Here is a 12,194-nt window from a genome sequence, read left to right on the forward strand (position 1 = left end):
GTTCTCGAGTCAACCACTTTTAGATTCTCTGAAGCAATACCGAGTATGGTCATAAAGTGAAAAAAGAACTTTACTACTTCAAGTGAGGCCTGGCAACAACTTGATGTTTCCAGGGCTAGGTAGTTATTATGTTTACACTACATATGTTGTTTCACAATTTGCAACTTAATGCTATGCAATTTAATCCTATGCAATTTACTAGCCATGAAGTAAAGTAAACAATGAGCTAGGCATGGAATATTCGAGTGATCTTACTGCTCGGGTTTTGTACACGCAAGAATTTTGTACCAGCTCTTTCACTTCTAACAGTCCATCAAGAAATGGTTTGAATAGACCTTTTGTCCTGAAATATTTCCTGATGTTTATTGTCTAGCTTCTCGTTCACAGTTTCCAAGAAACAAGAGATTCACAGGCGTGTTTGGACAAATGCGTAGAATTCACTGATTTCATGTTTATATTTTATCTTAATTTTTGAGTAAAACTTTTATGCATCTTTGGTTTTTTTCCTTGAAATATGTTCTTTAATGGTCTTCTTTCATCAGAGCATTTCTTTGAGGAAAGATGATTTAAGAAAAAAATAACTGAGCATTGTGTTTTCTTTTCTATTTCCCCATAGGCAAGATCCAGCTTCCCACCGGCTCTCCTACCCTTTTTTCTCTTGGGCCCTCATCCCCCATCCCCTCTACTTGTATGCTATTTTTTAACTTCAGTTACCACCAGCTGCAGGAGAAAGTTCACATTTTATGAAAGCAACTATTTTCATCTACAAAAAGATGCTTTAAGTAAATGATGCTCTTAGGAGGTCTACCCATAAGACTGTATAAAACAACAAAAATAATAAAACAAAGACAGCTGAAATCATAAATCAATTAAAATCCAATGTCAATGTTGTCTCTATTGATTCTTTACTAGAGAGGAGTTAAATAGCTCTCTGATTTGTATGCTAGTTAATAATTAACCTTTACAAACCTGGAATTTTACAAATGTAGCCAAGACTTGTCTTCTCCAGCTTAATTGGTTCTAAATTACCAAAGCGAGCTATCACATTAACATTCGATGGCAGCTCAGGTTTAAAGTTGAAAATACAGGGGTGTCCTCCCTAAAGATTTGGAGAAAAAATTAAGTGTCAACAAATTATTACTTTCTTCTTATTCAAACTTGCACTTACACATGACAGACAAACAAAACGAAAATGGCCCACAAATTTGTCCATTATCTTGAGCTCTGGCACAAACACCTTACAGAACTGCGTCAAGAAATAGTGAAAAAGAGTTCACAAACTATTTGTCCTTAAAAAAAAGAAAAAAAAAACAGCAGAGCTGAAAGCATTAAAGGAAAGGCTCGATACAGACACAGAATAAGTAATTATGGCTAATTAGCAAAACTAAACAAAACAAAATGAAAATCTGTAATTAGTAAAATAGAAATCTGCTGATGATTTGCAAGATAGAATTCCTTAATTTGCTGAATAGAATCTGTAATTGCAAAGTAGAAAACTGTAATTTCAAAATAGGAATTGGTTAATATGATTTTCAAAATAGAATTCCGTGACTTGCAAAACAGAAATCTGTAATTCGCAAAATGGAAATCTGTTATTTGTGAAACAAGAATCTATACAGAAAACTCCACAGGCTGGAAAAATGAATTTGTCAGTTCACCACAAGTGAAGATAGCATACCCAAGCTATCAAATCATAATAACATGAGCTAGCAAAAGTGAGAAATGAGAAATCTGCATGGTGTTCGTTGTCAAATCTCCACTACATTGGTGGATAAATCAATGTGTCATCTATGTGAAAGAAGAGTGCCATTATGCCACAAGGAGTAAATGAAATTTGAAATATTAGCTGGCACTGTAGCTGCACTATATATTACCAATAGGGTGTAAGTAATTTAGGTTGTCAATGAATAATTCCAATGCATGATAGGTCACTTTCCTGACAAAAAATACAAGTTGAAAATGTGACAGCATGTTTCTGGATAAAACATCATGTCTGCTGGGAAAATGGAACTGACCCAAGCTCTTTGATTTTCTTGAGTTTCAAGCATGTTTATGACTTTTCTACAGATTTTTATTTCACGATGAAATTACAGATTTTCTTTTCATTTTGTATTGTTCTGCAAATTACAGTAAGCCATATAACCATAAGAGACTATGAAATCAACTTCCTTTATTGTTGTTTTGAAGATACAATGCATGTTTCTACATCTGTTTTTAATTTGAGCATTATTCTATTGGTATATACAATGCAATTTCTTTACCTGCAAAAGACTCACTGGAGGATTTGCATGAACCTCATGATCACATTGCTTCAACCACGCTACTATGCTTTCAACATCCTGGAACTTTGGAGCTAAAAAGTTAATATCAGTTAATAAAAAGAAGAAGATATGCTCATCTCTACACCATATTTTTTTATCTCTTGCTGCCTACAAAATAAAGCAATCTGAAACTTGTAAGGGTGAGCCAAGAACCAAATTTAGGGAAAGTACGCAGGGGATGTGATCCAAATTCAAACCTCGAGCCTCCAGATTTTTTATTTTCAGAGGTTCACATCTCAGCTGATGCAAAGAAGTTATTCAAGGTTGAGCAAGCTAATTAGAAAGCATTGAAAAGTGGAGGTATGTTGATGGAAGAGCTTGATGGGGATGAAATTATATTTGCTTTACAACATTAATTTACAGTGACAATGGATTATTAGTTTTTTAAACTTACCTTGGGAATTAGCCCCAACCTGTTGGAAAATTGATCCTCTGTCAATTTCACTTAGTTGAATGATCTGTATCCAGAAAATTTAAAGTTAATTTTAACTCAGTTTCTCTGACACACAGGATTTTTTTGTTTTTATCTATTCTTTGTTTATCCAACCATCCTACTGGTGGCAGAGTGCCACATTACATTTTTTATGGTATTTGTGATCATTGACTTGAAAATAGAGTCGAACAAAGCAAAATGACATGCTAATAAAAGTTTTAATTTTGCCTCTGTCACACCATAAAGACAAAGATGTGAGTGCAGGAGATCATTCTAGATAAGAGAATTATCACCACAAATGCTACAAATTTTGGGAAAGAAGTCATCATCTTCTGTCTAAATTTGAAGAAGTCCTGATAGACTGAATCAAAATCAATCAGTCCTTCACGGTTCTGCTCATAAGCAGATAAATATCAAATATAAGGAGAGTAACATATAATTCACCTATCACTTCAAACAGTACACACAGAACAACTCAATATTTTGCAAAGATGTAGAGATGAATCAGTGCTGTAGAAAACATGCACTTTATGGGGCGTGACCAAACCCGAATCAGATCACAGATTCGGCTCACAGACTGGATCACAAATCAGTCAGACTGCATCACTGTTCAGATCACAGATCAGATTACAGAAAGAATATGGTTTAGATCACCAATTGGATCAAGCATTTTTAGCTATGGACTCAAGTACTGAGTGGATGTGTCTTTCTTTCCTCCATTACTTTGTAACTCATCTGAGATAAACCAAACAAGATGATTGGAAAAGAAAGTCAACTTAAAAAAGAAAATCAGTGATTGAGAAACAAAACATTTGGAGAAGTTGAATGTTGAAATTACCAATTGAATATTTTAGTGAGATACAATCTAACAGCGAGCTTCCACAGGAAAAACAATAAAGGGCATGGGCTACTTTGACATATGTCTGATAAAGACCAAAAAAATCTCAATACAGCCAAGACTAGTACTTGTTACTGGCCTTACAGAGCAGTTACCTCCTTTGGATGATTGACAAACCAACAGACGTGCAAAAAATGTCAGCCTCTCTTACTTTTTGCTGACAATTCCGAAAGAGTTTTAGTTAGTGATAATATATATCATCACTAACATTTCTGATAATTTCTCTCAGATTTACATTTTGACTTCAGAAAGGGAGGAAGTTTATAACAAAACAACAAAGAAACATGACTTCTCAGACTTCTCCTCAGTACAGTTTAATAATGATCTGTCTATAGTTGACTAGGATAGTATTATAGCATCAAAAGCAAAATTAATAGAGTCGATGACCAATAATCATCTTTTCATAAGGGCGTAAAAAACAAGTGCCTTCAAAATTTGTATCAAAATGTAAAATTAAACAACTTGCAAAACCATGGATAACAAAGAGAATAAGAACTTCAGTTAAAATAAAGGATAGATTATATAAAACTGGAAATTAAAGCAAATATAAATCTCAGGAACAAAATCATCACTCTTATGCATTTAAGCAAAAAGCAATATTTCTTTGATTTTTTTAAAGAAAACATATCGTAACAGACATGAAAAAACATAACAAGGAATACATGAATTTTTAAACCATCAAAAACATCATAAAGGGTTACGGAATCCAAGGACCCAATAGTCAAGTTACCCATGATTATAATGACCTGTCACGTATAACAAATATTTTATCGAGGAAACTACCCGCAAAAATCAACCATACGGATTATCTCAAGAAATTAAAATCACCTGATTCTTTTTTAATTACAGAGTGAAGGACTTTATTTACAAAAACAAGTTAATACATTCCTCACACTGTGGCTTCTGTAAGACAAACTCCCCTGGTCATGCAATTCCAAATATTGTCAAAACTTCACTAAACAATACAGATAAGCATTATTTTTTGTGTGTGGTGTTTTCATTGATTCAAAAAGGCTTTTGATATTATCAATCACACAATACTACTTAATGAAATAATTTTTTTTTGGTTTTCAAGGAATTTTCAATAAGTGGTTCCAGTAATACTTAAGAAATCAAACTCAAACAACTCAAATTGGATCGCACATATCAACTCATAACTAATTTCTTCATGTGGTGTCCCTCAGGGTTCGGTCTTAGGACAGCTTCCCTTTTTACTTTAATAATATAAATGACACTTACCTCTGTTCCAATAAACTTTAATTTTTCTTATTTGTGGATGACACTAAGATTGTCTACGCTGACAAGGACCTCAAGTCTTCAGAACAGATTATCAACGCTGAACTGAACAATTATTTGCATGACTGGCGATAAATTGACTTTGAATGCAAACTAATTAAATCTTGTAATTTTTCTCCCTCGACAAAAGAGAATATGTTATTCCCCACAAATAGGAATATTTGACAGTGAAAGAAATAGAAGGGTCAGTTTAGAATATGCAAGTTTTATCAAGTATTATGCATTTTAAACAATAAAAATCTTCCTTGGAAAAACCAATTTGACGTGTTAATTATCACTAAAATATGTGAGACCATAGGAACTATTGCCAAGCTGAAATACTTTGTTCCATCATCTGTACTTATAGATATTTATGAATCCTTAATTTTACCGTATTGAACTGCTATGGACTTGTTACTTGGAGTAATGTGTCTAAAACTTATCTAGTAAACAAAATTGTTATTCTCTAAATTAAGGAAAGTATTACATTTAATCTATCTTGTTGATAAAGAAGAACATGCACCCCTTATTTGAAAATGTAAAAATTCTACCTGTCAGTACCTTCTTATATTATGACCTGTATGTAAATTAATGATGTTCATAATGACTGTGCACCTTCTAACATCATGAAACTTTTTACACGAACTTTAAACATCCCCACATATACTACTTCCTCATCAATGTCACTACTCTTTAGCCATAAGGTCTTTTCACAGGCTGATGGAATGAGATACCTTATAAATACAACAATTTGTCCAAGAAATCCTTCAGTGTGTTTGTGTGTGTGTGTGTGTGTGTGTGTGTGTGTGTGTCTATTCACACTCTGGTAATAAATGCAGACAGATAGCAGAGATCTCCACATGTAACCAAAATCAAGAGATGTTTAATATGTAATTGAAATTCAATGACCAGGATGTTTCACTGCAAGAAACCCTAAGGGTGTCATTACTATTGACATGTTATAATTCACAATCTGGCAGGCTAAAGAGTTCAGTTTGAAAATACCTTTTTGTGCACAGCTCATTCAGGTTTCAATATTTTACCCCGATTTTTCTTGGAAACTATAATAGGTAAAATCAACCATTTTTACCATAAAATTTTTTTTTAAAAAATTGGCCTTGAAAGTCTAACCCATCCCTAACATATTTTAGTGTTTTAATTTTTTCCAAAACCTTTTTTTTTCTGATCTGTGATCTGATCTGTGGTCCAGTCTAGGATCCAATCTGTGATCTGGTCTGTGATCCAGTCTATGATGTAATCCAGATTTTGTCAATGCTGCACTATAGGCAAACTCTGCAAGATTTCATTCTCAAAATCTTCTTCCAGAAATTTTTTATTTCATTTTTTATCAGCAGACATTCCCAAATTCAATACCTATATTATTAAATTATCTATTTTCTGATTTTGAACTTTCCTTCATTACTATTTCCTAAAAACTATTCCACTAATTAATACTTATTGTGAAAAATTATTTCATTTTAACATCAACTTGAATGCCTTTTGGTTTGTTTATTAACTTGTTATCTTCAAAATATTTCAAAATTTTCCCAAAGCCATTCATCTATTATTTTATATTATACTACCACCCATTTCATTCATTCTTAATTTTTGTTACTGATTACCTTATCATCAGGGCTAGAAGTCCCTAAAGTTGCACATGTATATTGCTGGTTGACTTCAGTAACATCTAACTGTGGATAACTTTGACTCCCTTTTGCTGTGAATGTCTCCATCAAAGCCTGTTTATGAGATGCCTTGTTCACTTCCTCTTTCTCAGAGATTTTAACACTCTTAAATTGACATATAAGAGTGGTAGTCCTTGTCTGCTCTTGTAAATCATCTACAGACAAAAAAATCATATATTTAAGTTTATCTCAAAATATTTAATTTTTTTCTCCAATAACTGAATTTTCTTGAGCATATGATGCATTACATTGACTTTTAACCATTTACTTCCTGATCAAAATGATCTTTTTATAGGCTACCAAATAATGAGCCTTTTGTACAATCATGTGTTTCTGACAACTCAAATAGAGTATCCATAACTAGTTCTGTTATCAGCAGTGTTCCCCTCTTTATACCCGATTTAAGTTTCAGTATTACATGGCTGTTATCAGCTTCACTTGTGCCAAATCAATTTTCATGGAGAGTGGACAATACCTTGCTGTTTATATTGTCTCCTAGCTATGGGTTACCTTTTTAATAATAATAATAATAATAATAATAATAAATAATAATAATAAAAAGTCTTTATTCCATCATAAGATAAAACTACATATCTTATGTTACAGTGAATTTGGAAAAACTACAGAAATCTACATACATATTATGAATTAAAAAGTATGTCATTACAATAAATGGAGCTTAAATATCAACCTATTTTCAAAGGTGTTCATAAAGCGCTGTGTATTAATTTTTGGGTGCGCACAGCCTTTTTTCTTGACAATTTTTTTTTGACCCAGTATTTACTATGCAATAATTAAATACATGAGAAAACTTAATAAATAAGGGTGCAGGACATCCTAAAAAACCATAAGGGCTTGCCAGATAAAAATCCCATGCCAACTGATACCTCTCAACCAATTTCTCACACATTGCTAATGTTTAAACAGGACTGAAGTTTCAAATTATATGTTAGAGAACTACTTACATTCACTCATTATAGAGAAACTAATAAAGAGGAGAACATGAGGGGGGGGGGGGGGAGGTTCAAAGTACTGCAAAACCACGAACAAAATAGAACAAACTGTTTATCGAAGATTATCTGGTATGTAATGCTTATTTTGTTTGACAATTAACCACAGGTTATCAAAATGTAGTAAAGAACAAACTGCAACACCAGAAATGGTTTATTTCACTGAACACCATGAATTTGAAATTATAAACATTGCACACTGTAAGGTCTGAGATCACTGCAACACTTCAATGCGAGTTGTTCTTCACCTCAATACCTCATTCAAAAAGGGGTCAACACCACAACACCAAAAACCCCAACGTCCCCTCAATAAATTAAAGGTTGCAAGGGAAAAATGTGACTTATTGCACAATATTTCCATCTCTACTCTGTGAACCCAAGAACTGCTGAAAGCAACACTTCAGAATGTTTGTTAAATGCCATGGGTGAGACACTTATGAAGCAAGGGGCATAATGGGTGAGTTGCTAGACATTAAAACACTAGTAACATTATAATCAACTTGTTGGAAGTGTTGGTTGCGGTGGTAATGGCGATGTCATTTGAACCAATTTTGTTAGATCACACTGGTGAAAGTGTAATACCTGCTCCTGACTGTCCTGAGTCTGTGGAGAACTGGCTGGAGTCTTGTATTTGGTCTTCCTGGAAAAAATTGAAAAAAATATATAATTAGATAGTAGAGCATTTCTCCTTCTATCCTTAATCTTTTTGAACGAATCCCTGAGTCTAACAAATTAGTCAGCTTATATTAGGAACTTGTTATATATATTACTGTTGCTGTTATAATATAAGCTACTGTTATCAATGATGAAAAAGTCTCCTACCCAGAGCATGTTTTAGTTTACTCTCATGTGATTTGCAAGGAAATAAAATTTATCTCAAAAACCTTGTATGCATTATAATTTGTCAATAGAAGAAAATTTGATAGAGTGATGGTTGCAGAAAAAAATGGTCCAAATTTATAGGGTTTGTTTTTTAACAGAATATCATTATCAACTCAAAACAAGCAATTTTATTCATTTAAAAAACAGAAATGCTCTAGCTCTAAGCAGCAAAAGCTCAGGAGTTTTTTTTCTTATTTCACAATGGAATAACCCCAATTCCTATAGATAGGTATATGGGAGACTTAGCCAAACCCAAGTCAAAGCTGCCAAATTAAAGAGTATATTTTTCAACTCCAGGCAGTCTCCATGTTAAGTTAGTATCTATCTTCAAAATACCTTTGTCTGAGGAAATTCTGAGTCTGAGGAGTAAAGGCCTGAGTCTTCACCTTTCTCTTCCTTAAAAACAAGTCAAAATGTCATTTACATAATCCTTATATCCAGCAGTACATTCCACATATTTCATAAGGAAGCTCAAAATAGATTTTAAGAGGTACAGCTTATTTAAATTGAACGATAATTCTGTAAAATTAAATAACAACAGTGGAGGGCAGCAGGGAAGTCACCATGGCAACAAAGCCAAACTAACTTAGGCACCTGTCAAAACAAACACTAAAAAAGAGTCTGGAATCAATGCTTACCAATTAGTGGAAAGAGTCGAAAGGGAGGGAAACAAAGCAAGCAATCCTAGAAACCAAGTAAAGGCACAGAAAGTTCCCCACAAACCTCCCTTGAGACCCCACATCCACAAGTGAGACTGCTGCATTGACTTGGTTTTAACGTGGCCTAGGTTACAATTAGTCTTATTTACCATACTTATATCTACGCATGACATGCTAATTTAGGTGGCTCTGAACTGTATGTACAGACTTTTATAAAAGTTTGAAAGAACATGCAAAATGTGGTAACTATTTTGTAAAGAACAGCTCCCTTCCATCAACTGTGGGCCAACAAATAACTGACAGGCCACTACCAATTATGACCAACAGGTGACACGATGAGGGTTATTGGAACAAAACTTTGAATGTGCTGTATGTATCTTATTCTCAAAAAGCAAAGTATGTCAAATCACACCACAGTGCTTTGCAAATGACCTTTAGGGACATTATATGTCCCAAATGTGAAAATGGATATTCCAGTAAATCTCCACCTGGTAAAGTGACACAATATTAACCAACATAAGGCATTAAATACAGAGCAAAGTAACACAAAGAACTACTTAAGACTTTGCAAAATGATGTACTGTCTGAGTAAGACGAACCTTATAATAGACATACAACACACTATCTCCCTTTATCATACTGTTTGTATATCTTCCACTCCAGATACCACACTCCTTGCCAAAGTCACGTTTCGCTTGCCCAGTTGCCCTGGCAAAATAAAATCTGCAAAACAAAGTTAATTATAAGTAGAGAGGTCAACATAAGTTGTAATAGGTGAATCAAAGATGAGGCATCAAAATGTTCAGCTGCATGACTTAATGTAATATATGTACTCTCTTAAATTTATATTCAGGTAGTGAAATAAATCACTTGTTCTGTACTTGAATGTTGAAGATAGAGATTGCCAGCCCTTGGGGACCTTGTAGTAGTTTTATGATCACAATTATTGTAATTACAAGTACCATATATTTCCAGCCTATTAACCATGGATTATCTGCTAATTTATCAGTGAGCAACTGTTAATTGCTATAGGTAATAGGGCGTGGTCATGCTAAAATGCAGACTGCAGACTACAGACCGCAGACTACAGACTGCAGACTGTGCAGATCATACTGAGTGGGGAATTATTAAGAATTACTTATTCATTTGATAATTAACCTTCCAGTCCAGTACACCTATCATTGTCCCTGAAAAACTTAGTAGACAATGCAAGCTTCTAATATTAAGGACTTTTAACTCTCATGACAACAAAATATTACCTTTCAGTGCCAGCAAGAATTGGGAAAGTAACCCTGAGCTTCTGCTCCATTTCTTCTTCTGTTGAGCTTACTGTAAATAAGATTTTCCCGCGTTTTGTCTTATCTTTCTTTATCTTTGCCAAAGTTATTGTTGTTGGCATCCATACTTCGCTTGATCCAGGCTTTCCATTGACATCCTCCTCTGTTATGAGCATTACAGACTTTTCAATGACATCACCTGCAGCTTTCCTCTTCCTCTTTTTAGGAGGACATTTGCACTGATTTGTAGCCATATCCTTTTGAAAAATGAAATTTAATTTAACTGAAACAGTAAAGTAGGGCATGTCTCAGCCCAAACCAGCTTGTCAAAGAATGAAAAATCCTTATTTACAATTCTAAACCAAAGATTTCTAATATTTGGTGAACCCTTGCCTAGCAAAGGCAGAACAGTCTACTCTAAATCAGTATGAAGGAATGATGCTACTTCTTTCTCTGGGAAGATGTCAGATAAAATCACCCAGAGACTTTGGGTGTTTTCTCATATGGAAAGGAATTGAAATATCTGGAGGTAATAAAGAGAAATGGTCTACTAAAGCTTACAGAGGGGTCAGTAAATAGAACCACTGACTAGATACCCTTTGTACCATCATTCTCTAAATACACCTCAACAATTTGAATAAAAACATTTAGCTACATTTCTCAACATCTCACTAAAGAAGAAACTCCCTCCTCCTCTTATATCCTGGGCAGGCAGTGTTTCAAACTTCTGCTTTCTATAGATTGCTCTTTTAAGGAGCAAAGTGTGTTTGGGCCTCCACAGATCTAGTTTAGGCACAAATGGTTAGTTATTTAGAGGTCAACGCCTTGAGTATTCTCTATAAAAGGGTTGATTTCATTAAATTCATATCCTTCCACTGTTAGCTTTTGGCCCTTAATTTGACACTTTACAAAAATAACTGTGCAGATAACAAGTTCCCCTAAAATGAGGATTAAACTTTGTTTAAATAAGGGGCATAAATGAAGTTTTCAACCACTACATTTTACCAACAACTAAATTGATCCCAGTTTGGGCTTTCCACACATTGGAGAGTAACTTGTTGATGACAACAGCTAGTGTAGAGCAGGCCAGCAGCCCTTAGAAATCAAAATCCAGGCCTGAAGTCTAATTGTCCAGTCAAACCTATATTTTCTCAGACACAACCCCATTTTGGCCAGAAAAACATCCATTGCATCTTATCACTATAAAAGTGCCCTCCTTGACATGATATTTAAATACATTTAAATATGAAACAAGTAAATTTTCAGAGCATTTTCTGACTGTACATGAGCATCCATCTCAATGCAGGAAAAGTGGTACAACCAAAACAGTCTGTGAAATCAGTATTACATCTACATCTTCTATATGGTTAAATTTTCATACTTACCTAGGTTATGAAGTTAATGAAATTAACTCAGGCTTGCAAACTAATTGATTCTCAAAGTAATACAAGCTAAACAAAGTTTATTTACTACGACAGAAACACAAATAGCATCCTTGTCCGCTGATTTGACATAATTTGAGCTCAGAATGACTAAGCCTAAGCATCACATTGTTTCACTGCTACATCTTATTGAAAGGGGCAAAGCAAAAATGTGCAATCACATACAGCCAGAAATCTTACAACCAATACAAATCCCTTATTAAAACTTCTTGGTCTGGTACTTAAGTATCTGTCTTCTTCTCAAGTCTTTGAACCTTAAAATATTAATACTTGAAACTCTACATATTTTCCTTACCATCATAAATGACTGGA

General features: G+C 34.0%; 1 protein-coding gene and 1 pseudogene across 2 annotated transcripts in view; both read right to left on the bottom strand.

Annotated features, from left to right (window-relative positions):
• LOC148724797 (uncharacterized) overlaps positions 1 to 3,489 on the bottom strand; it is a 57,549-nt pseudogene extending 54,060 nt beyond the window's left edge. Inside the window, exons 1-4 of the transcript XR_015991087.1 lie at positions 3,478 to 3,489; positions 2,716 to 2,779; positions 2,262 to 2,353; positions 970 to 1,099 (exon numbers count right to left, since the gene is read on the bottom strand). The product of XR_015991087.1 is annotated as an uncharacterized LOC148724797 (transcript). The remainder of the gene's footprint in view (positions 1 to 969; positions 1,100 to 2,261; positions 2,354 to 2,715; positions 2,780 to 3,477) is intronic.
• Positions 3,490 to 6,125: 2,636 nt separating this feature from the next.
• Positions 6,126 to 10,968, bottom strand: LOC148724801 (uncharacterized). The gene is made up of 5 exons (XM_088730802.1): positions 10,423 to 10,968; positions 9,763 to 9,886; positions 8,841 to 8,900; positions 8,205 to 8,262; positions 6,126 to 6,767 (listed from the first exon to the last, which is right to left on the bottom strand). The coding sequence occupies exons 1-5, from the start codon at positions 10,743 to 10,745 to the stop codon at positions 6,529 to 6,531; spliced, it is 804 nt and encodes a 267-aa protein (XP_088586928.1). The 5' UTR covers positions 10,746 to 10,968; the 3' UTR covers positions 6,126 to 6,528.
• Positions 10,969 to 12,194: the final 1,226 nt, after the last annotated feature.

Source organism: Stylophora pistillata, chromosome 8 (genome assembly GCF_964205215.1).
Source record: "Stylophora pistillata chromosome 8, jaStyPist1.2, whole genome shotgun sequence".
NCBI classification, from domain to species: domain Eukaryota; kingdom Metazoa; phylum Cnidaria; class Anthozoa; order Scleractinia; family Pocilloporidae; genus Stylophora; species Stylophora pistillata.

Excerpts from the sequence above, each read along its gene's own strand:
- LOC148724801 (XM_088730802.1), bottom strand. The coding sequence starts at position 10,745 with ATGCCCTACTTTACTGTTTCAGTTAAATTAAATTTCATTTTTCAAAAG. Across the intron at positions 8,901-9,762 it reads TGTTGTATGTCTATTATAAG|GAAGAGAAAGGTGAAGACTC; the intron begins GTTCGTCTTACT and ends CTTGTTTTTAAG. Across the intron at positions 6,768-8,204 it reads CTCAGGACAGTCAGGAGCAG|ATGATTTACAAGAGCAGACA; the intron begins GTATTACACTTT and ends TTTTGTCTGTAG.